The 22,367-nt window shown below is 28.2% G+C and overlaps 8 protein-coding genes across 12 annotated transcripts; 4 read left to right on the plus strand and 4 right to left on the minus strand.

The window, feature by feature from the left end:
• Nucleotides 1–38: 38 nt before the first annotated feature.
• Nucleotides 39–3,929, minus strand: LOC118067518 (spermatogenesis-associated protein 20). Of its 4 annotated transcripts, XM_035084290.1 has the most exons (12): nt 3,548–3,929; nt 3,289–3,427; nt 2,822–3,182; nt 2,604–2,747; nt 2,440–2,526; nt 2,113–2,364; nt 1,647–2,036; nt 1,392–1,584; nt 1,161–1,329; nt 880–1,088; nt 613–812; nt 39–532 (listed from the first exon to the last, which is right to left on the minus strand). In XM_035084290.1, exons 2-12 carry the CDS (start codon nt 3,420–3,422, stop codon nt 272–274), a joined length of 2,400 nt encoding a protein of 799 aa, XP_034940181.1. In that variant the 5' UTR covers nt 3,423–3,427; nt 3,548–3,929; the 3' UTR covers nt 39–271. The 4 variants fall into 4 exon arrangements, with proteins under 4 accessions (XP_034940181.1, XP_034940179.1, XP_034940180.1 ...); XM_035084288.1 differs by having other exon boundaries at nt 3,289–3,929; XM_035084289.1 differs by having other exon boundaries at nt 2,122–2,364; nt 3,289–3,927.
• Nucleotides 3,930–4,032: 103 nt separating this feature from the next.
• HSPC300 (haematopoietic stem/progenitor cell protein 300) lies at nt 4,033–4,695 on the plus strand. The gene is made up of 3 exons (XM_035084299.1): nt 4,033–4,315; nt 4,401–4,483; nt 4,556–4,695. The coding sequence occupies exons 1-3, from the start codon at nt 4,195–4,197 to the stop codon at nt 4,580–4,582; spliced, it is 231 nt and encodes a 76-aa protein (XP_034940190.1). The 5' UTR covers nt 4,033–4,194; the 3' UTR covers nt 4,583–4,695.
• Nucleotides 4,696–4,803: 108 nt separating this feature from the next.
• On the minus strand, nt 4,804–5,908 carry ND-B14.7 (NADH dehydrogenase (ubiquinone) B14.7 subunit). Its single transcript, XM_035084297.1, has 3 exons — nt 5,775–5,908; nt 5,294–5,623; nt 4,804–5,175 (listed from the first exon to the last, which is right to left on the minus strand). Exons 1-3 carry the CDS (start codon nt 5,785–5,787, stop codon nt 4,961–4,963), a joined length of 558 nt encoding a protein of 185 aa, XP_034940188.1. The 5' UTR covers nt 5,788–5,908; the 3' UTR covers nt 4,804–4,960.
• A 19-nt stretch (nt 5,909–5,927) lies between these two features.
• LOC118067524 (NADH:ubiquinone oxidoreductase subunit V3) lies at nt 5,928–6,845 on the plus strand. Its single transcript, XM_035084298.1, has 3 exons — nt 5,928–6,133; nt 6,232–6,367; nt 6,454–6,845. The coding sequence occupies exons 1-3, from the start codon at nt 6,098–6,100 to the stop codon at nt 6,597–6,599; spliced, it is 318 nt and encodes a 105-aa protein (XP_034940189.1). The 5' UTR covers nt 5,928–6,097; the 3' UTR covers nt 6,600–6,845.
• On the minus strand, nt 6,727–7,770 carry LOC118067522 (peptidyl-prolyl cis-trans isomerase-like). Its single transcript, XM_035084296.1, has 3 exons — nt 7,597–7,770; nt 6,880–7,518; nt 6,727–6,814 (listed from the first exon to the last, which is right to left on the minus strand). Exons 1-3 carry the CDS (start codon nt 7,708–7,710, stop codon nt 6,743–6,745), a joined length of 825 nt encoding a protein of 274 aa, XP_034940187.1. The 5' UTR covers nt 7,711–7,770; the 3' UTR covers nt 6,727–6,742.
• A 310-nt stretch (nt 7,771–8,080) lies between these two features.
• Nucleotides 8,081–10,940, minus strand: LOC118067521 (mitochondrial glutamate carrier 1-like). The gene is made up of 7 exons (XM_035084295.1): nt 10,679–10,940; nt 10,216–10,458; nt 9,989–10,138; nt 9,235–9,371; nt 8,926–9,111; nt 8,708–8,858; nt 8,081–8,627 (listed from the first exon to the last, which is right to left on the minus strand). Exons 2-7 carry the CDS (start codon nt 10,407–10,409, stop codon nt 8,489–8,491), a joined length of 957 nt encoding a protein of 318 aa, XP_034940186.1. The 5' UTR covers nt 10,410–10,458; nt 10,679–10,940; the 3' UTR covers nt 8,081–8,488.
• A 791-nt stretch (nt 10,941–11,731) lies between these two features.
• LOC118067469 (protein MEMO1) lies at nt 11,732–13,872 on the plus strand. The gene is made up of 8 exons (XM_035084205.1): nt 11,732–11,783; nt 11,953–12,034; nt 12,115–12,183; nt 12,270–12,382; nt 12,456–12,567; nt 12,656–12,875; nt 13,118–13,222; nt 13,302–13,872. The coding sequence occupies exons 1-8, from the start codon at nt 11,732–11,734 to the stop codon at nt 13,437–13,439; spliced, it is 891 nt and encodes a 296-aa protein (XP_034940096.1). The 3' UTR covers nt 13,440–13,872.
• Nucleotides 13,873–15,331: 1,459 nt separating this feature from the next.
• LOC118067474 (uncharacterized) lies at nt 15,332–22,053 on the plus strand. 2 transcript variants are annotated; one of them, XM_035084212.1, is made up of 6 exons: nt 15,332–15,459; nt 18,153–18,280; nt 18,362–18,671; nt 19,837–20,129; nt 20,227–20,424; nt 20,725–22,053. In XM_035084212.1, exons 3-6 carry the CDS (start codon nt 18,365–18,367, stop codon nt 20,761–20,763), a joined length of 837 nt encoding a protein of 278 aa, XP_034940103.1. In that variant the 5' UTR covers nt 15,332–15,459; nt 18,153–18,280; nt 18,362–18,364; the 3' UTR covers nt 20,764–22,053. The 2 variants fall into 2 exon arrangements, with proteins under 2 accessions (XP_034940103.1, XP_034940104.1); XM_035084213.1 differs by having other exon boundaries at nt 20,227–20,296.
• The last annotated feature ends 314 nt before the right edge of the window (nt 22,054–22,367 follow it).

Raw genomic sequence — 22,367 nt, forward strand, 5'->3', positions numbered from 1 at the left:
CCAATTTCGCACAGAAAAATATTTAACAAGTATTCATGTATATTTAGTACGTGTATTTTTTTAATAATAAATTCACTGACATTTATGACAATTTATACATTTAAAATTTTTATAATTTAAAAAGAATATCACCAGTATCCATCACGATTAGTCTAAAAGACTATTTCCCTAATTAAATTAATTTTTTCTTAAATCAAACTATTGTCATTATAATTAGTATTAAATAAATCTCTCGTTCCACTCAAGACTATTTGATTTTTCTTCAATTGCATTAAGTTTGTTCATCAATAAGTTCTGCAAGCTGTCTAGGTTCCACAACTGGTAAAGAACAAGTACGATGCCGACAAACATAAGCTGTTGCTCTACCATTTTGTGTTTTCATTTTACTTATGACCTCATTTCTCTGAAAAAGTAGAGAATCTCTATCTTCAGGATCAGTTAAAAGTACTAGCTTTGCTGGAATTAATCGATCTCGAATAATATCCAATAACTCTTCGGTATCTTTTGCATCTTTTTTTCCTGCAATAAATATCTGGAAAACCGAATCGAATCGAAATAAGTATTGATATATTTAATTAATGCAATCAAAAAAATTCGTACAAGAAAACATACTTGAGTAGTAGCATCCCAATAATGAAGTAATGCACATACTAATTCGGGAACAGCGATAGGAATCCGAGTTAGAGTCTCATTGAAGAAGGAAAGTAATTCAACAACTTTTTCATTATAATCTATTCGATCCATACATGCAGCTAAACGGAGTAGATTACTGCAAGCTACAGAATTTCCGGATGGTTCAGCTCCATCATGTTCTGAAATAAACCAATTAATGAATGATTATGGTTGTGCGATAAATGATCAACTAATAAAAAAAATTACCATCTTTTAATCTTAAAATAATGTTCTTATCATTATTAGTTGTAACAAAGTATGCGCCGTCTTTATCATCCCAGAATAATTTATTTTGAATATCTTGTAATTGTTCTGCGAATTCTAACCAATGAGAATCTAAGCTTGCTTCATATAAATCGAGAATACCTTGTATTACGAATGCGTAATCTGAATGAAATCCAGGAATAGGAACCGATCTAAAAATTAAATTAATTTCAAAATGATGTTAGAATACAAAAATAAAAAATAAAATATACTCAACAACTTACGGTTGCGTTATTTGATCTCCTTCGCCGCGATAACAACTCCTCAATAAAATTTGATTCTCCTTATCGAATAAATATTTTTTTATAAAATTAGCAGCGTCTTTTGCATATTGGATATATTGTTTATTTTTTGTCGCAATGCCAGCATGCGATAAACCACTTATCATAAGTCCTAAAAACATTTAAACATTATTACATAATAATTTTCAAATTTATAATAAAAAAAAATTTTACCATTCCATGCTGCAACTATTTTATCATCTAAATGAGGTCTAGGTCTTCTGGAACGAGCTTCAAACAACACTTTTTTTGCCTCAGCAAGATACTTTTCTGTCTCTTCAATAGTACAGTTGAATTTATCAGCTGTGTCTCTCAAGCTGCCATAGATTATCAGCACATTTTGACCTGTTAGTTCTCCATGAGGGTCCTACATCCGATAATATCGAATATTAGCTTATTACACTATATTACGGAAATTCATAAACTTACTTGTCGTTTAGCAATATTGCCATCAGTTTTCACGTTAAAGTGATAAGAAAAAATATCACTCAGAGTCAAATCATCGCGTCCTGGAACTGATTTTCCCAATAACTCATCAATTTCTTGAGCTGTCCATACATAAAAAGCTCCTTCTTTCTTTGCAGCAGCATCTGTAGTTGGAAAAGAATCAGCATCTTCAGCACTATAATAGCCGCCTTCTTTATGACGTAAATCTCTAGTTACGTAAGAAACAATATCATCGACAATATTAGCAAAAAATGGATCCTTAGTTACTACAAAGGCACTGGAATATGACCGTAATAATTGTCCTTGATCGTACAGCATCTTTTCAAAATGTGGGACATGCCATTTACCATCTACTGAATATCTTGAGAATCCCTAAAAATATTATCATACAAGGTACTCAATATATAATTCTACAAATGTATTCAGAAAAAAAAAATAAAACCAATACATTTGATACCTGTCCAATATGATCATGAATTCCTCCATCAGCCATCTTTTTTAATGTATGAAGACACATTGATAAACATTCTTGACTTAATTCGCTTTTTGGATCTCTAGCGTACATGTGGAAAAGAATATTCAAATTAACAGGCTGAGGAAATTTAGGAGCATCAGAAAATCCACCGAATTCACGATCATATGATCTGATCAATTGTTGGACACATTTTTTTCCGCAATCCTCTGATGGTGGTATTTTTTCCTAAAAGGCAAGTAATAAAAAAATTGACAGTACAATTTCTATTATATAATTAGTTAACAGAGAATGATAACTCACTAATTGATTATTGTTTTCAGTGGCCATTTTCAGAACTTCCAATATTTTTGATCCAGATTTGATTAGATCTTGTTTATTTTCCAGCCACTATTATTGCCATAAAAATAATAATAATTACAATAATTATTATTTTGAAAGAATAATTTTAAAAAATTCTAAATCACCTTATGAGCAATACTAAGAAGAATTTTTTCAAATCCTGGCTGGCCATATCTATCAATTGGTGGAAAATATGTCCCTCCCATAATTGGAGTTAAATTTGGAGTTAAAAATACACTCATTGGCCATCCACCATGCCCAGATATGGACTGAAATAAAATTTTATTTCTTATTTCTACAAATATTATGACAATTTTATTAAAAAATAAACTATAATAATCACTTGAATGAATGTCATGTATATTTTATCAATGTCTGGCCTCTCTTCTCGATCTACTTTTATGTTAACAAAGTATCTATTCATAATCTTTGCAATTTCCGGATTTTCAAATGATTCTTTCTCCATAACATGACACCAATGACATGTTGAATATCCAACCGATAAAAAAATCAATTTGTCTTCTCTCTTTGCTTTTTCTAAAGCTTCTTCACCCCAGGGATACCAATCAACGGGGTTATGAGCATGTTGTAATAAATAAGGAGATTTTTCTAAAGCTAATTTATTGGATTTGAAAGGTTTATCAGTACCCCCTTGCGACGTTGATGCCATTTTAATGTTTATTTTCAGTATAGTATGTCCAAATCTGCAGAAGAGAGATTTTTATTAAAATAAACATTCAGTTACATTTTAAAATATTTAATATTTATATTTAAAGTAATAAAAAGGAATGTATTATGTTATTTATTTACCTTCCAGATGGTAATTTATTTACTTGTGAAAGTGTTTCTGGTAAGATAAATCCTTTATAACTAGTATTACAAAATTTCGAAGTCTCTGATAAACATCGAATAGCAGAAAAGAATGAACATCTTCCCAAAATCATAACATCTATCATGTAAAAGACAAATTGTTTGGAGCAATCGAGAATTTATATTCTTTCAATCAACTTTCTCCATATGCTTTATAATTTTGACCAAAATTTATATGGCATAATGAGGATTTATTTACCTTACTTTGGGGTAAATGATCAATTTAATAGTTATTATTTTTATAAAATAATTTTGAGCATGCCGTTACCGGAGAATAACAAATCGTTTTGAGGTTACAGACGTAGTTAATTGATGCTCATGAAAGTTTGGATTCAATATTAATAATAATTCAAATGACACAAGAAATTATTTATTATTATTGGTAAAATTTCACTAATATGCAAAAACATAATATAAATTTTACTTGATGAAAGAATAGAATGTTGACAGTTATCACAACTGTGAATTCCCAGATTATTCGATATCAGTCGATTTTTATGTAGTTTTGACGTTTTAATTCTCAATTGTTGTTATTATAAACCAAAAAAGTGTTACCACAATTATATCAGTTTCATCATAAACTACATAAAATATCATAAAAGAACTTGAAAAATATTTCCAAGTTTTGTTTACCAATGGAATTTAGATCTTAACGCCACCTAGAATATTTATTTTGCTTTCAAGTTATCAATCTAGTTAATCACATGCTCCTGTCAATAGTCAATTTATTTTGGATTATAAAACTTTTCTAAAGTGCACACAAATATTGTTTGTTATCATTTATTTATAATTTTTTTAATAATTCAGTGACAAATTCTTAGTTAGTAAAAATTTAATATATATAAAATGTCAAATGTACATCGTGAAGCTTTCCAAAAACAAATTCAACAAGATTGGGCAAACAGAGAATATATTGAAGTAATCACGGGAAGCATTAAAAAAATAACTGATTTTCTTAATTCATTTGGTAATTACTTGCAAATGTATTATAGTAATATGTTTAAAAATTAATAAATAATAGTTATAATAATTTTATTATACCATTTTTTTAGATATGTCTTGTAGATCACGATTAGCAGTTCTAAATGAAAAATTAACAACATTGGAGCGCAGAATTGAATATCTTGAAGCATGTGTAAGTGTTTAGAGTTTGTATATTAATGACCAAACTGTTGAATTTATTTAAAAAAATTATTTTTTATTTCAGGTGACTAAAGGCGAAACCTTGACATGAAGGATCTCTAATTATCTATGAAATTTTATTTACATGATCCATAATCATATTTGTATATATTTACATACTTTAAACATAGTAAATGAAATAAACTTGTCACCAGATTTTTAGAAGTTTATAACGTTTTATTTTAACTTACACAAATTATACTAATAAACTTTTTAATATTTAATGCAAATTTTCAATGACTCATTTTGACATTTAAAAAGTTTATATATATATGTATTTCGACCCTAGTATTTCCAGTCATTGTTTTAGTAATTCAATAAAGGAAATATAATGTCAAGAAGAAATTATCAGTTTAGGTAAACTACTATTGTATACCTTTACATTACCGAGTTCAACTCCGAATATTGTATTTAAATTTATTCTTTCAACTTAATATGGTCGTTTTGGCCATTCTTCAGTGATAATTGTTGTATCATATGTATCAAAATAATTTCCATACTTTTTGTCCAGTTTTCCGACGAACTGCCAATCATTTTGAATACTATCTTTCTTTAACCATGCACTAATCATAAGAATTGCTGTGGCCCAGCACGTAAATTCGAAATTTTTCCTCCACGCATGTAAAATAGGTCCACATGCCAATGCTAGTACAAAAAAGATATATATTGATGTGTTATTCAAAACAATAAATTAAGGTCGCAATTAAAAGTTATCAAATAAAGTGTGTTCTTTCACAATAGTATTTTTGAAAATAAGACAAACCTCCAAGGACGTAATTAATTTTATCATCTTTTTTCCGAATATCAGTTGCCATGTACGTAACAGAAGCAAATGCTGTTGCACATCCTATTAGTGGAGCAAACCAAAATCCAGCAACATTAGCAACTTCACGAATGTTCTGAGCATGAGAAATAGCCAAGCAATCGTAGCTGGTAGTAGCAATTCCTGTTACTACTGCATATTTATTAACTCCCCAAAGTTTGCCAATGGGGTCGGTTCCTTCAGGACTATCATAATAATTTGGACCTTTTAATAAAGTAGGTTTCTGAAGCTGAAGATCACCATCGTCGTATCTCGACGGTAAAGTACTATCTGCAATGGGAAAACATAAAGGTTAAGTAACAAGAGGAAAAAAAATATTTTTACTATAAGTAACAGTAGATATTAATATAAAAAACCATTTTTTATAGTATGTTCATTTTAAAGAAAAAATAAAATACCAAAATTTATGAAAAATACATACAGAGTCCAAACATTTTTATGCAGTTGTTCAGTATTCTTTAAAGAGTAAATAAGGGACTGACAGCGCCACAGAGGGGTTATGTAATTTGATAATTACATGTGTCAAAGAATACGACTAACATAGAAGTTCGAATTTCACGATTTTACAGACCACCATGTGCATAGTATGTGAATCAACCAATGTGCTGCGCTACAGTATGCTCCATTTATAAGATAATCTCGATCTTTGTGCCTTTATGTTTGATTGTATTTTTTTTTTGACTAAAAAATTTTAGTCAATTATCAGTGTTATCATTTTTTATTAGAGAATCTACTAGTTTAATAATGTTTTCATCAATTAGTAAATTTTCTCGTTCTACGGTATGTTAATTCTCAAAAAAAAATATTTTGTTTATTGTAGTTTGCAGAACAAATAGATGCAAATACTCTACTGATTTATCATTATAATTTTATTACAGTCTTTGAAACATCGGTTTCTTAGGTTTTATGGTAAACAAAGTGATCAAAGAACTACAACAACAATAAACAATCCACCTGCAATTAATGTTGATGTTGGAGGACTAAGTGGAAAATGTGTCGATGTTCCAGCACAACGTAAGCTCTATTTAATCATTTCAAATTATAATATAAGGTTTTTTCTAACAAATTCATGATTATTCTGTTAAATCCATTAATTGTAGCTGTTGGACCTGGTGCAGCTAAGGACAAAGAGTATAAAAATCCGGAATATTTTTGTTATCATGTTGATAGTTTTGCTGAGGCAATGGTAGAACTCCAGAAATATCGACTTCCAGCTCCTTCCAATAAAAAGAAATCTAGTCATTAAATATTTTAGAAATGGTAATATTCATCTTTCACTAATAATTATTTATTTATTATCATTTGACTAAAAAATAATTATTATTAATGTAAAATTATATAGAGACTTAAATGTGAATAAGTAATGTAGCATACCCAGTTACTTTTTATTCAATACAGTCCACATTTAGAAATTATTACTTGATTCTTTGGTTTACCAGTTGTCGTTCCGAAATATTCAATCTAAAAATTGAAATATATATATTAGAAAAAATATATATGGTTATTTAAATAAATTATTTATTTACTTTCATTAAATTGTTGAGCCCATAAATAACTGCTCCAAAAACAACATTTTTCCTATCGAGAATTTCAAGTTTTTTAAAAGTCAAATTGAATTTTGAATCATTAGTATTTTTTCCAGAATTACTCATTGATAGAATTCCGCATGTTGTATGTTTAAAATGAAAGTTTTCATCCTCAAAAGAATCCCCATAAATAGATGTACCTCCACTTCCATTGAAATTCGTTACATCTCCACCTTGGCACAAGTAGCCTCTGATAATACGATGAAAAGGAGTATTCTTGTAAGATTTCCCATGATATCCTTCGCAAAATGATAAAAAATTTTTACATGTTTTCGGGAGAATATCAGCATAAAGTTCCATAACTATTTTTCCTAAAGATTGTTGCGTTTCCACTACTTTTAAATCAAAGTAACATTTTGGTCGATTAGTTGTCAATATATTTTTTATCAGATTTTTTTTATTCAATTTTTTATTTATTTTATTTTTCGAATCCATTTCTGGTTTACCATAGCGAATTTGTTGAAGGTGCTGATATAATTCTTTATTTTCTCTTATGATTCTTTCTTCATTTCGTTTTTTTCCATCTTTATCTCTATCAGACACTTCATATATTTGGGTATTCCAACAATCAGTTTTAGCCTAAATGCAAATCAAAAATTTTTTATACAAATCGAAACAAAATTAATTGAACTTTTTTTTAAAACAAGCAACATAAACCTTTGATCGATAAATTTGATTAAGTCTTTGCAACAATTCCCTATTTTCTCTATCAATTTGTAATACCCGTTTTACTTCATCTTCAAGTAAAGTGACATTATGAATTTTATCCATTTGGTGCGATGTAGTACTAAATAATTTTGTGACGTAAAGATTAGTTATTAAATTCCGTTGTGTTTGATTGATAAATACATAAACACAGACTGATGTTCAATTATTTAATTTCAGATAAATCACTGTAAAATAAGAGAATATGTTCATGAATAGCTTATTTACTAATGTAATAAAAAAAAAACGTTCCATTCATAATGAGATAATATAATGTGCTCTGTATACTCAAAACTTTAAATCCATTATAACATCAATAAAATATTCTCATTTATTTGGCAATAGTCATCAGATATCATAATACAATTGATGTATTTTTTAACAGTAGCAATTATACAATACTGTTTAGATAAAATATGGAAGAAAAATACATGAAATACTTGATATATACTGTTGTAAATTATTTCTATAATTTAATTATAATTGATTTTGTTTTTAAAAAATACAATTCACAATTTCATAGATTGTTACAATTTGCAATTGATTATAATTAAACGGAAGTGCTCTGAAATATAAAATCCAGATGATGGCTGACAGATAGATAAATATCAAATAATGATGACTAGTTAAAAAAAATCTCAAAAAAATATTTGATTCAATACTTATACAAAATATACATAAAGAGTATTGGATAAGCTTTGAAGAAATGTATATATACACAGAATACTCTTTCGATAGAATCTGTTGAATATTTATCTACTTTCTTAACTAATTATTGTTCTGATTAAATCTATTATTGTCAATTCGTTGAGGATCACAAAGAAATGCGTTAGTATGGCAGTATTTATTTTAGACCCAGTAATCTTTCAGCAACACCGAGGTAGTAGACGGTTTGTGCTATTCCAAATAGAGGTGCTATCACAATCATTCTGCAAGCACCTCCTTTGAAGAATGCTGTTGGACCTTCATTTTTCAATGTCTTGCTGCAATTATTTAATGATTAAACGAATTCGTGAGAATAACTTGATTTTTAATAAATAAAACTATTAGAGAAACAACTTACCCTATGCAATCTAATACTCCATTATAAGTGGGCTCACCAGGAGCTTTATTTATTGCTTGTAATCTCGTTTTTACAACATCAAATGGATTAACCATCAAAGCTGCAACTGAACCAGCAGTACATCCCGCCAAAAAAGAGCACCAAAATACAGCTGTAAACAAAATAATTGTTCATTGAATGAATTATTCAGTAGACAATTATTTTTTATCAATACTTACATGATCCATCTTCACGTTTAGGACCAAGATTATTCAATCTAGCGAATAGCGGAAAATAAATTACAGAAAATGTTACATCTCTCAGAGCAGTAGCACCAGTTCCTTGATACAGTCCTAAAATTCCTTTTTTTTTCAGGAGATCTGTGGTCAACGACCATGCTGATACTTTTGGTATAGTTTTTCCTTCTATCAAAGTAATGTAAAGAATAAATTAAACAAACATGTCAACTTATTGTATAGTAAAAATAGAAATGAAGGACAAATCTATTTGTGTAATAATCGTAAAGTAGATAAAATTAAATAACACACCACTTTTCGCTGCAGAAGCTACTCTACCAGCATCTTGCATTTGAATTTTTAATAATTCCATAGGAGTGGTTATGATTATTTGGCAAGCTCCTGCTGATCCTCCAGCAAGCATCTCACGTCCAAGAGGCAATGGCTGACTTCATTGAAACGATAATTAAATTAATAATAAATCTAATATTAACATTAATAGACTTTTTGCTGGGTAAATTAATAAAATTTAAATTTTTGATAAATAATTAAATCAATTATCGTTATGTCTGTATGCATAGAAACTAATTAACGCTATCGATAATATTTATTTTCATAGAACGATTAATCGTTGCAGAAATATTTACGACAATCTACTAGCGTAAAGTGAAAATTTAAATTGAAGAGAATTTCTATGGAGTGAATTCAATATTAGTTTTAAAATCAACTGGAGACCTCAGGAATCTGGGAATATTCATAAAATATACCTACTATTTTGTAACAATGTAGACTCAAGATGAAAACGTTTGAACCGGAAATTAATTTCTAATCGTTTAAGCCATTTCTTTGGGTATTTAGTCACTGAGAGAGTTGATTCCTAATGATTCGAAATCAAATTAATAATATTTTCTTCAATAAAAAATTGACAAAAATAATAAGGGTGGTACTACTGGTTAATTTTGAATAATATATTCTACTTGATTTTATGGATGTTAATATGTTTGAAAAAATTTATGTATTCATAATAAAATCAAATTTATACATTCAGTATTTTAATTATTCATACCCAGGTCCTGTTGATAGGTAATGCCGAAACATATCATTTGCTGTCAACTTAATGGCCTTCTCCGGTGTAATTAAAAGAATATTAACTCCAGAACCTTTGTACATTCCAAAATATCCTTCAGCTGCATAAGTTTTCTTAAAGCAGTCAAACCTATGACATTTTTTTGATTGTTTTAAATTGTTTTGATTGATTGATTGATGAAATAGTAATTGAATAAAACTGCTTACATAGATTGATACATTTTCTCTCCACTTGGTCCAACCACTTGATTTTGTAATCTTGTTTTTACTAAATCTAATGGAAATACCACAGATACACCAATAATACCAGCTATACCTCCATTGATAATTTTTGGAACCAATTTAAATTGATCAGGTGCTACTGTTGCAGGAGTTACTTTAATTCCTTCTTTTGCCATCATTTTGCTAATTTTTAATTTGACTCTAATCGACTTTCAAGCTTTTTACGTACTGAAATAAATTTTTAGCACATATACTCAATAATTAAGATAACTAAAAGGTCGCATTATCATTTATATCATCAAAAAGGAAAAAATCAATAGAGATAAATTATAAATATTACAAAACATCAATAAAAAATTTTAATTACATTAATTTTGTTGCATAATTCTACGTATTTAATATCTTTTTGATAAAATTAATTAATATTGGGAATCACTTTTACAAATACCTTTTAAAAAATAGTTGATGAAATATTGACCTTGTGTATAAAGAAGAAACACTTATCACAATTTCTGAATTTTATTTTAACTAGCTGATATGATCATAAGTATTTCATTTAAAATTCGGGTTGATATCACCACTTGTTTAATAAATGGAATTATTGAATATTAATTAAAAAGACAATGACATGAGACAATGACCCTATTCACATAAAACCGGTCGAACCCATTGACATTGGACACTGCGGTAAAAATGACATATTTTTTCCAAAAATTTATAGTCCTACTTTCGAGCCTAGAACAAGCTCATAATGCAACCTATTTTTTTTGTTACAAACTGAAAGATAGATGAAGAGAATATTCTCTTATAACAACAGTTGATATAAAATTCATTATAGATGGCAATTAATGAAGAATCTGAAAATGGCGCGCCAAGCTTAAAAATTTATTTTTCATCAAAACAATTTTATAAGTAATTATAACAAATACTTATATGCTCAGAATGTTGGAATTTTAAGATAAATAATAATTCGGAAGTTTCATTATTTTCAAGTGTAAAGAGATCTGATAATTTTGCGCAATTTGTTTAAATTTAAATACTCAATTAAATTTCTTGTAGGAAATACAAACTTCGTTTTTATCAACTTATGAGTTCTAAGAGGAAAATGACAACATTCTCCAGAAAGAGCTGCCTCCAGTGAGCATTACTTAAAAGAATTTCTCATGGTTGCTTACCAAGTTGTAGAATCTTAAGCTTATATCTAGACTCGTCTTTGTCTTCATACTCCATCATCAAAAGAGCGTGTTGTGGATTTGTTGTAATTTACGTTAGTGTTATGAATAGTGATGAGTTTATAGAGATAAACTCCTTTGTTTGCGAAAATAACATTTTATAAGAAACAAAAAAATAAATGAACACAAGAGTATGTATATAAGTTAATGGCTGTTTCGTATTCAGATCTCTTTATACAAAGAAATAATTAGTGTGATATTAAAAAAATCCTATATTTATATACTTGCTACCCCTAAAGAGCCATTGTTCTTGAGATAGATAGTAAAAAATGGTGTTCGTCAGAAAAGCAACCCACGCCGGTAGTTGGTACACAAATTCAGGTAAAAAATTTGTTATTGCCGAAAAATGCTGATGTTTTTTTTTAACTTCTAATAATAGAATTGCATTCCGAAAAAATCTATAACCTTTGCTAAATTTATTCAAAAATACTCTTTCAAGTGTACTAAGTAACTTGACATTTTAATAATAAATTAATCAATAATATTTCAGGATGTGACTTAAATAAGCAACTTGGAGATTGGCTAAGTGCTGCAGATTTATCACACGGACCAGCTAGAGCTATTATTGCTCCGTTAGTAAATTTAATTATTATATAGATTGATAAAAATATTTTAATGAAAATAATAATCAAAATTCAATTATTCATTACAGTCATGCTGGTTACAGCTACTGTGGAGGATGTGCAGGCTTTGCTTATCGACAAATAAGTCCTGTTGTAGTGTAAGATCAGCAGGTTTAAAAATTTGATATATTGCTCCACCAAATTTATTCAACGTTGCTAATTGATTCTTTTAATGCAATTCCAGCCGTAGGATTTTTATTCTTGGTCCTTCTCATCATGTAAGATTACCTGGATGTGCTTTATCGTCAGCTTCTACATACATAACTCCTCTATACGATTTGACTATAGATCAAGAAGGTAAAAATTTATTAACATTTTATCTGATATTTAAAATAGATCAAATATTTACTATTCATTTTTCATTCATTAGTGTGCCGTGAATTGAAAGAAACTGATGAGTTTGAACTGATGAATATGAATACTGATGAAGGTGAACATAGTATTGAAATGCAATTACCATTCATTGCTAAAGTTATGGAAGAGTAGGTCAACTAGAAATTAATTTTTATTTACATAAAAATAATCCAATCAATAATACGTGATTTTCAATTCTAAATGATTGATTTTCAGCTTTAAAGATGGATTCACTATAATACCTATTTTGGTTGGCTCAATGAGTCCAGAGAAAGAAGCTATTTATGGAAAGTTGTTAGCACCTTATTTAGCTGATCCACAAAACTTATTTGTCATTTCATCAGATTTTTGCCATTGGGGTCAACGATTTAGATATACTTATTATGATCGTTCAAGTGGTCCAATTTATCGATCAATTCAAGCCCTTGATAAAATGGTAAATATATTTAATGATGTTAGTAGTTTTTATTAAATTTGAGAAACTTAAAAGTTTTTTCTTTTGGATCTCAAAGTAAAAATATTTACAGTTATATTATATTTAACGTTCATTCAATGAATACTCAAAGGTATTTACGTCAATTTCAAGTTATAATTTAACTTTTAAGTGGAATTTAATTAATGATATCTAATAATTTATTGTAGTTACACAGATGAAATTAGTATCATTTATTTCTCTAGGGGATGGATATTATTGAAACACTGAATCCAGCTTCATTTACGGAGTATCTTAGAAAATATGGTAACACAATATGTGGACGACATCCTATCGGAATATTATTACAGGTATTTATAAACATTGCAAAATATGATCTAACTTTATTTTTAGAAAACAAATATTCTAATTAACTTGTCACATTTATAGGCGATTCAAAGCTTCAAGGAGAACTGCAATGGACAAAGAATGAATTTAAAATTCTTAAAGTATGCTCAAAGTAGCCAATGCATTAACATGAGTGACAGCTCAGTTAGTTATGCGAGTGCTTCCCTAGTACTTGAGTGACGTTTGCGACGATCTCTTTAAAAAATACACCTATGCTTAAGTGCAATGTGACATAAATTAAATGGGAATTCAACAGAATGTAATTTAAGAAGCAACTGATCGATAAAAAGTTGATGGATTATTATTAGTATGGTTCGCTTTGGAATTAATTCGCTTCTTATTACTAAATGCAAATAGACTTATACCGTAAACATTACATATGATTTAAAATACATTAGAAAAAGTTTAATTTTTTGATGACCTAGTGATTACTGCATAAGTTAATCTTAATGGTGAAACTTAAATGTTTGTATCTATTTTTTCAGTAAACTTTTTTGTCACTTTACATTGTCATCAATCAATTACCTTTATCAATTGAACTTGATGATCAAGTCGATGATAATGAAAAGAAAGAAAAATGAAAATACGTAAATAAAAATATATTTTTATCTCATCAGTCATGTTATGCTAGAAATATTTCCCTTTCATTGTATGGTCATAAAGTCAAAAGGATTTAAAATCTGACGATTCAGAGTAGAATTGCGTTATTTATGATAATAATACGAATAAAAGAACGATAAATGCGACGCGATTCACTCGCAAGATGTAAATTTGGAGATTTATGAATGAACTGCTATACAGCTGGCTGGGTCGATAGAGCATCCCCCTTAGACGTAGTAATCAATACGAGAGGTTGGGTAGGCGTGGAGGACACGAATGGTACAGTCCATTCAGTAGAAACCGTAGGCCTGTTATCGATTGTGTAGGTGGAAAAGTTGACTCCCACTTGAAACTTGAAACTCTAGTGGCGGTGGTGGTGATGGTGATGATGGTAGTGGTACAGAAGGGTAGCAGGGGATGCAGGAATGAGATGCTATGCTCTTCTACATAAGATTTCCGTTAGTAAGATGCGTAGGTGGTTGTTGGGGAAGTGTCCTCATTTGGAGGTGGATGAACAGGGCTGGATAGAATTTCGTCAGTCCAAAATTATCTAAAGATTGATCGTTCTGAATGAACCAAGTGTTTGAGCATTTCTTTCCCTCCATTACTTTCATATGTCACTAATTTTTGTAATAAAACAAATATTTTTTTTATAATAATGATACTTATCTATTTGTTGAAAAGAAAATGACTAATTACATTCATTTATTTGTAAATGAAAGAAAAATTCATTAATTTTTTCTTACAACTTTTTTAATAGGATAAAATAAATGAAATGAAAGTATGTCTGACGTAACGTTTTGTAATTTCACTTGAAAGCTCTGACAACAGTTTAAACAGCTGAATACCAATTTTGAATGAACGTTATCACACTTTCTTTAGCATTTAGGAATTACATTTAAAGACAAAGGGATCTACCAGAGATGAAGTTATTTCATTTATGCTATGGAATATCCAGTAAAAGCAAACTGAACAGAAATTCCAAGAATTCCATGCTTTTATCAAAGAAAACATAATGAAATTCCATTATTTATCTATTTAATTTGTAAGATATAATTATTTTCCAGCTTAGTTAACGTTAATTAAACCAATGATGGTAAAATGAATTTATCAATGAGCCAATATGTCAAAATTAATAAAAAATAAGCTTTGTAACTCATCAAAACTTAACAAATGATGAGGGTTCTAGGAATTTCTACGTCCCTGATACATCGAAAAGCTTTTGGAAGTTGAGTCAGGGGTTGGTTTTTTGAAGAAATGTAGATGGAGATAAAGAAGAAAAAGAAGATAGACGTGCGCTGTGACTGATATTGCGAGTATATCCCCGGGGGTGCCTAGGGTAGAGTAAATTCGTGAGGGTGATGGATAAAGTGGGAGTAAACTTGGCAGAGAGGGAAAGGGCAACATTGGTAGAGAATTGCGGAGAAAGTGAGAGGGGATAGCCAGTTACCAAACGGTGGAGATTCAAAGAATACCCCGTGCGAATCGCGAGGAAAGCCCGCATTGAAGAAGTGGTGGAGGCGTCAGTGGAGTCATAGCCTTACGTCCTCGCCACGTCAGTTGGTTCACAGTTTCCGGACACGACAGACCAACGAGATAGGTTAGTATAGCATGAACTTTATTCATTCAACATCTTTCGTCTATTGCTTTTCGTTCATCTCAATCTCATTCACTCCTCTCATTCATTCGTTCATTCATTCTCATCAGCACGTTACTTTGTATTTTTTTTTAAATTAATTTGTTTTATTTATGTTAATCATTAATTTATTCATGTGATAATAATTAAAAAGTAAGTAATTATTGTAAATTATTTATTTTTATTCATTGATTTTTATTTAGATTGAAAAATAAATTGGTTAATTGAAATACGCATTTATGAATAAAAAATACTGTGTGTTGATAATCACTAAGCAATTAATTAAAGTACATGGAAATTGGTTTTTTAATCAAACATATTACTCGACCGAGTTTTTGGTGAGCTTTGGAATACTGCAAACTTGTTCAATCAATCCTTGCTGACTAACTGTAAAGGTCAACCGGAAGATTACTCGCCGGGCTGGCCTCTTCAATTCCCCGGGGTCTGCTGTTGACACAAGAACTCGTTACATTCAGTTAATGACTCTTCCCATATTTAATTTCACTTTAGATCTGGCTACATCATTAGATTGACATTGTATTTCTTGGACCATTTTACAAGTTCAATTATAAAGCTTTACTGCTTACTCTATGCACTCTATGCACAGCCATTTTAGTCCACTAATTTGATAAAAGGTCGTAAAAGAGGGTAATAGAGCCCTCACTTTGCTCAAAGGGACAATTTATTTGATAAAAGGATCATATAATCACTTGTTGCCATTTTTCAAATCATATTACTTTTAATTATAATTTATTCAATTTTTTTTAAGGAAAAAATTTGACCATTATCAATTTGATTAATTATTTATTATCTTATATTCTTAACTTGGTTTTACTAGGAGAATAAAATTGAAAATAATGTCAGTTTACTTTGCTTATTGTGAAGACTAAATGCATTTAATATATACATGTATATGAATGATGAATAATAAACATTGAAACAGCTGAAAGGATTCACAATCAGTCGAAAGCCCGAATGTGTAGAAGAAACAACAGGTGCCCGGAATAGTGTCCACAATTGTGCAGAATGAAACGAAGTAAATCTCTACGAGGTTGAACTGAGAATATGAATGGCGAAACGTGTGACCTATTGTTCAATATACCACTTATAGAACTGTATTACCTTCTATTTTAGTTAAAATTTATTTTTTTTCTTTCACTAAACTATCATTATTAAGCTTTTAACATTTTTCATGATATTTAATAGAAACAAAAGTATCTTTAAATTTGACTTTAACTCTACGGAAATGTCAGATTGTTGGAGATGTTCTATAATGATTGAGTAGTTAACAAGAAAGTTTAATTGAATATTTTCATTGTCATTGTTCTTAAATCTTAGATTTAGTTTAATCTGTTTGTTTTATTCGATTAATAAGTTTCTAAGATTATTATTAAAGTTATTAAACTTTTTCATAAAACATTATCAATCATTTTAATAAATTTACTTTTACTAGAAGCTCACATCGAGATGGTTTTGAAGAAACTTTTCCAATTAAACAAAGATTTAGTTTTATCAGCAACAGTTTTTTCCAACAGAAATTTGTGATGAATAGTTGCAAAAAATACTTTTTTTAAATTATGCTTTTTGAATATGTAAACTAAAGTGGTGGAAAAAGTAAAAAGGTACAGAAGACTCAAATAACTTTATTCTAGTGTTTTTATTTAGAAAAATATTGCACAGATGTACGTAATATCATAAAGAATTGCAAATAACATGAAATATTATGTTAATGAATTTATAAATATTGTTTATAGTTTATTTAAAGTATTAAAAAACTATCTACTTTAATTAAAGTTCAATTGGTGTATAAGTACCTAGTTTCAATTCGGAATTGACTCTAGACGTTATAGCTACGTATCATAATTAATATGATAATTATAATTTAAATTAGTCATCATAGATATTATTTTTTAGGTAGACAACTAATGTCGAGTTTGAGTATCGTTATAATATATGATTAATTGATTTTAAAGCTTGTACATTCATCATAATATCAATTATATCGACTCAATTTAGAGAAGATAAATTATTAATCGTATTAGCATTATCTTCTATTCTCTGTTTTAATTTAATGTCTATTGAAATTATCAATGAAACTTTTTTCTTACTCTCAGGATAATTCATTATATTATTTAATTATAATTACATTTAGACAAACTCTATAAGTTTACAATTAATTGTAGAAATCAATTGAACTTTGTAAAATTACACATTCATTTACGTTGTTGAAATTTATTTGAATATTTCAAAAAAATAATTTAGGTAAATATTTTCTTCTTTTTAATTAACAAAATGAGAATTATTGAATTATTTCTATTGAAACGTTTTTTTCAAATTAAATATCTTTGCAATAATTAAATTTAACTTTGATTAAAGTTAGTGATGAAATTATGATTCAAGTATTAACATTGTCAATATTGTCATACATTTTTTATTCATAAAGTATACTGTACATAACTATATTTTTTTTTCCTATTATTCTAGCTTGACTGAACTCTTACTTTAATCTATTCAAATGGAGCATTCATGAAAATTCTCTTCTGGCTGTTCTACTTTTTCCTATTTTTGTTGATTTATTTCCCTCTATTTAACATTTTTCAGAATATACAAACATAAAATATGACATATAATACGTTGAATGAATACTTTTTTTACAGAATTATATCACTACATGTAATTTGGAACATATCTTTTATGACATATCGACTAAAGGACTTATCAAAATAAAACTTATTTGCGTGCACAAGATAACAACAATAATCCTTTTCAACAAAACTTTCATTAGGTAAAGAAAATATTGATTAAAACAATATTTATTATGTTCCATTCGATTTGATTTTATTTACTTATTATTATTATTTTTCAGAAAATGAAACTTGCAACAATATTGGCCGGGACTTTTGTTTTGTATTCATGTTTGTTAAACACAATAAAATGCCAGAGATTTGCGGATCATCCATTGTCACCCTATATTACTGTGAGTCATATCGCCTATAGAGATAGACGTAATAAAGCTGAGCCTACGTGTGAAGAGTTACGTGCTATGTGGAGATATAGTAAACGACAAAGTCGTGCTGCTGAAATAACTAATGATTTGCCTATGTATCGGGATCCGTTTTCATATAATGTTTGGGAATCTTATCCAGTCCGGTCAACTGTATCATCTAACTATCGAGGTAATTATCATAAACAATTATTTATTTTCAAGTTGGCAACCTGAAGAAGTTTCTCAATAACTGACAATATTTACTGTCTTTTTCAATAGAAAAAGATTTTATTACTTTTTTAAAAATCCTCTTCAAGTTTAATCAATTTTTCTCTCTATTCTTTCCAATTAAATAAATATGGTGGAGTGGCGATTTTAGTTTTATTTTTTATTTAACTGCGATGAATAGTAGTAATAATAATATTAATAACAACAACAATATTAAATTTAAAAAAAATATCATGCCACTAATGAATTTATTAATGAGTTTTTAAAACGATAAAAATAATCTCATAACCTGATTCAAATGATAATTGGTCTACGTTGATTACATGACGGAATGATATGTGTGAGTGAAAAAAAGACTCGACACTTTCCTGATATTATTGGCATTTGATTGTTATTTGAATATCTGATAAACATCATTTTCAGAAAATAATTGAACTTCATAAATGTTCTTCTAAAAGCTTTTTTTTTTTTATTATTTATTATATTATTTTAATTAATATTAAATAATTGTATAAAAATTTGTATAAAGGTTATTTCTAATATTTGGGCAATTTTCCCCATTTTAAACTTTTGAGATATCTCTCAAGAAATAATTCATATCAATAATTACATTTAATAAGAGTTTTTTGAGAACTTTCGTTGATAGTATTGATTCAACATCAATGCCTTTCACATAATTAACTACAGCTCATTGCTTAATTGCTCGTAAATGGAGTAAAATTACATACACAAAAAGTACGGTAATTTATTCATTGATTTGTAGTATCTATTTCTACTGATATTCATCTTCACTAAGTCTTCCTATAGTTGAGGCCAATCCTTTCATAGTCGACAAAAAATTTTATTGAAGTAATAAATAATTAAAATACGTTTTTTATGTAACTGGTGATAAGAATATTTCAAAGTATAACTAAGCTTTTTTGCATTGTTGAATTCCTAGAATTATATACAAAATATGTTTTTCATTGGAAAAATATTTTCAAGAAAACAACTATTCATCTCAATAAAATTTTTTCAAACTTTCTATTGTATAGTTTGGGACTTTAGCCCTGAAGAAATTTAATCATCCATCTCTAATATTTAATTTTGTAAAAAATTAATTTTTTTATTTCATTTAATTCTGATAGCTTTAAATGAACGCGATGAGCAAGCTCGCAATCGTGGTGGTGGTCGAGCACCGGTGTATGGGAAAATGGTTCATAAAGCACCACCCGAAAGCAGATTACGTAATGGGATGCCAAACCGGATGAAGACATTTGAAGAAGTAGCCAGAATGTATGGAACAATTAATCGACAGCCGCCAGATTTGAGAAGACCACAATATAATTTCCGAGTTGGTGGAGGATCACATGTTCCACAAGCTGGCAGTTTTCAACATCTTAAGGAGCTTATCCGTACTGAACGTGCTCGTGAGCTACAGGTTTGTTTTTAGGTCAATTTTTTCTTAGAAAGAAAGCAGCTTTATCTATTAATAGATGATGGATTTTCATTACTAAAGAAATGTATACTATTTTAAGGAACAGAGAATGGCTGAAGAAATAGCAGCAAAGGCATCTACAATAAATGATATTAAAGAAGATCAACGTGGTAAAGTATCTGAATCAAGACATTATTTAAATACCATACAATCATATCAAGAGCCAAAGAATATTAATCATAACTTTGGAAGATCCCAGTATATTCCAAGTTTAAGTGGGTTTGGTGATGGATTATTGGTATATTTACTTATTAACTTTGTCTTAAGAGAAAGAGAAATAATTACTTTTAGAAAGAAAAAGTTTTAAATATAACAACTTTTATTGAAATAATAGGAAAATATTTGTTTACTTTAATATTATAAAAATTTAGTCATTCTGTATTTTATTGCCTGACATAAATTTTGAATGAAAAAATATTGGTGACTAAATATTTATCAGACAGAAGTACTTGATCTTTCTAAAAATAATTTCTCTTTGAGTACATAGATGAATGAGAAAATAATTGAGTCTGTTATCAATATGTATTGTATTTTATAGAGGAGTGACGAGTATGACCGCAATTCCATGGTACATTAATAAAACAACCGCAATGATCTCGGCAAATACTAAATGTAACACGAACTGCCCATGATTAATCTACAATATCAAAAGATGACAATAATTAAATGATTAAAGGTATGTATTTCCAGCCGTGTTTTCGAGTAGTTATTGATCGAATTTACGCGAAAAAGAATATATTTATAGCAATATAAAAATTCTTTGATGACTCGATTCTTATTGAACCGAACATATCTGAATTTTCAAATTCTAGAGAGATTAAAAAATATTTCACTTGTATAGTCTTCACACAAAAGAAAACGATAAAAAAATAATAATTCAATCATATTGTCAGTGAAATAAAATATCTTTGGGCAGACAAAATGCTCACTTTAAAGAATGGTACAATATTAAAAATACCATGTTACAAAACATATTGGCTTTAATTTGAAAATAAGTGTGGAATTCTAGTTATGGTGATTAAACTTGTCATTAAACAAGTTTCAATATTTAAGTAAATTCTTTAAATAAAATTAAACTTGTTCATAAAGACTAAATAGCCAAAAAAAAAGGTTTTTAATCGAGAGTATCTTGCAATTATTAATTTATAATCGAAAACTGTTTTCGATTACCAATCACTCGAGTTCGATATAGAAATGAGACAGGACTGTCCGTAATTTTTTGGCGGAAAACTTATGAAACCTGATCTTGTCTGGTGTCAAATAAAAAAATTTAAATCTCTGCTAATAATTAAGTAGATACTTCTTATACTTATTTGAGTAATAATAAACAAAATATTGTGGCTTTTGCTTACTATTCTATTAAAAATAATAAGGAAATAATGAGTAAATTAAAAATACTTCTTAAAAATGATAAAAAACAGAAAAAAAATCTTGACAAAATCTCAAATGTTAATGCTTCGTTTTTTGAAATAAGGCTGAAAAGATATATAAATTTTATCCTCAAGAGTACGGCTAAAATTTTGAATTAAAAAATTGTAAAATATATAAATTTTAAGATTTATTTAAACTTTAAGCTCGAGCTTCAATATCTGCTATATCTAACAGGGTTGTTATATTTTTTTTGTCAGTAATAACAATAATTACTTATCAAAATCACTGATCCAGTGCTTAGGCATGACTTCAGTGTTAAAGAGTAAATATAACATTTAATGAACAGAGAAAATTTATTTTTCAATAACTTAATAATTATATAAATTATTATTTTTATGAATTATACAGATGAAAAAAGATTGAGACTAATTTTAAACAAAAGTCTATATATATTTCTTTTTAAATCTGAAAAAATATTTGAATGGAAGCTTTCCAATTTTAGTTGTAATAATGATTTAATGCATAAATCTATTTTTAAAAAGAATATGCTTCAAGTTTCAATAATTTATATCTCTTTACTGTTAAGAGTAATATCATGACAATACTCGACAATAATTATGATAATGAAAATAGTAATAATGATAAAAATATTAAATAAATGATAAATTAATAATATTTATAAACTAATATTACAATAGGTTTATTAATAATTTATCAAAATCAAATCATCAGCTTTAATATTTTTTAATTAAATGTTTTGAAGAATTTATTTAATTTTTACGAATTTTAACAATTTTATTTCTGTTGATA

Source organism: Chelonus insularis, unplaced genomic scaffold (genome assembly GCF_013357705.1).
Source record: "Chelonus insularis isolate UGA/USDA-ARS -01 unplaced genomic scaffold, ASM1335770v1 contig_384_pilon, whole genome shotgun sequence".
NCBI lineage: Eukaryota > Metazoa > Arthropoda > Insecta > Hymenoptera > Braconidae > Chelonus > Chelonus insularis.

Coding starts and splice junctions, on each gene's coding strand:
- LOC118067474 (XM_035084212.1), top strand. CDS start 18,365: ATGAAACTTGCAACAATATTGGCCGGGACTTTTGTTTTGTATTCATGT. Junction 20,130..20,226: donor AACGTGCTCGTGAGCTACAG/GTTTGTTTTTAG, acceptor TACTATTTTAAG/GAACAGAGAATGGCTGAAGA. Junction 20,425..20,724: donor GGTTTGGTGATGGATTATTG/GTATATTTACTT, acceptor TGTATTTTATAG/AGGAGTGACGAGTATGACCG.
- LOC118067518 (XM_035084288.1), bottom strand. CDS start 3,434: ATGATAGATGTTATGATTTTGGGAAGATGTTCATTCTTTTCTGCTATT. Junction 2,748..2,821: donor TATACATGACATTCATTCAA/GTGATTATTATA, acceptor ATTTTATTTCAG/TCCATATCTGGGCATGGTGG. Junction 2,037..2,112: donor ATATTGGACAGGTATCAAAT/GTATTGGTTTTA, acceptor TAATATTTTTAG/GGATTCTCAAGATATTCAGT.
- LOC118067522 (XM_035084296.1), bottom strand. CDS start 7,710: ATGGATAAAATTCATAATGTCACTTTACTTGAAGATGAAGTAAAACGG. Junction 7,519..7,596: donor ATCAAATTTATCGATCAAAG/GTTTATGTTGCT, acceptor ATTTGCATTTAG/GCTAAAACTGATTGTTGGAA. Junction 6,815..6,879: donor GGCTCAACAATTTAATGAAA/GTAAATAAATAA, acceptor TTCAATTTTTAG/ATTGAATATTTCGGAACGAC.
- HSPC300 (XM_035084299.1), top strand. CDS start 4,195: ATGTCAAATGTACATCGTGAAGCTTTCCAAAAACAAATTCAACAAGAT. Junction 4,316..4,400: donor TGATTTTCTTAATTCATTTG/GTAATTACTTGC, acceptor CCATTTTTTTAG/ATATGTCTTGTAGATCACGA. Junction 4,484..4,555: donor TTGAATATCTTGAAGCATGT/GTAAGTGTTTAG, acceptor TTTTTATTTCAG/GTGACTAAAGGCGAAACCTT.
- LOC118067521 (XM_035084295.1), bottom strand. CDS start 10,409: ATGATGGCAAAAGAAGGAATTAAAGTAACTCCTGCAACAGTAGCACCT. Junction 10,139..10,215: donor GAGAAAATGTATCAATCTAT/GTAAGCAGTTTT, acceptor AAAATGTCATAG/GTTTGACTGCTTTAAGAAAA. Junction 9,112..9,234: donor AGCTTCTGCAGCGAAAAGTG/GTGTGTTATTTA, acceptor TTACTTTGATAG/AAGGAAAAACTATACCAAAA.
- LOC118067469 (XM_035084205.1), top strand. CDS start 11,732: ATGGTGTTCGTCAGAAAAGCAACCCACGCCGGTAGTTGGTACACAAAT. Junction 12,184..12,269: donor CAAATAAGTCCTGTTGTAGT/GTAAGATCAGCA, acceptor ATGCAATTCCAG/CCGTAGGATTTTTATTCTTG. Junction 12,383..12,455: donor TTTGACTATAGATCAAGAAG/GTAAAAATTTAT, acceptor TTCATTCATTAG/TGTGCCGTGAATTGAAAGAA.
- LOC118067524 (XM_035084298.1), top strand. CDS start 6,098: ATGTTTTCATCAATTAGTAAATTTTCTCGTTCTACG. Junction 6,134..6,231: donor GTAAATTTTCTCGTTCTACG/GTATGTTAATTC, acceptor ATTTTATTACAG/TCTTTGAAACATCGGTTTCT. Junction 6,368..6,453: donor TGTCGATGTTCCAGCACAAC/GTAAGCTCTATT, acceptor CATTAATTGTAG/CTGTTGGACCTGGTGCAGCT.
- ND-B14.7 (XM_035084297.1), bottom strand. Junction 5,176..5,293: donor AATTAATTACGTCCTTGGAG/GTTTGTCTTATT, acceptor TTTTTGTACTAG/CATTGGCATGTGGACCTATT.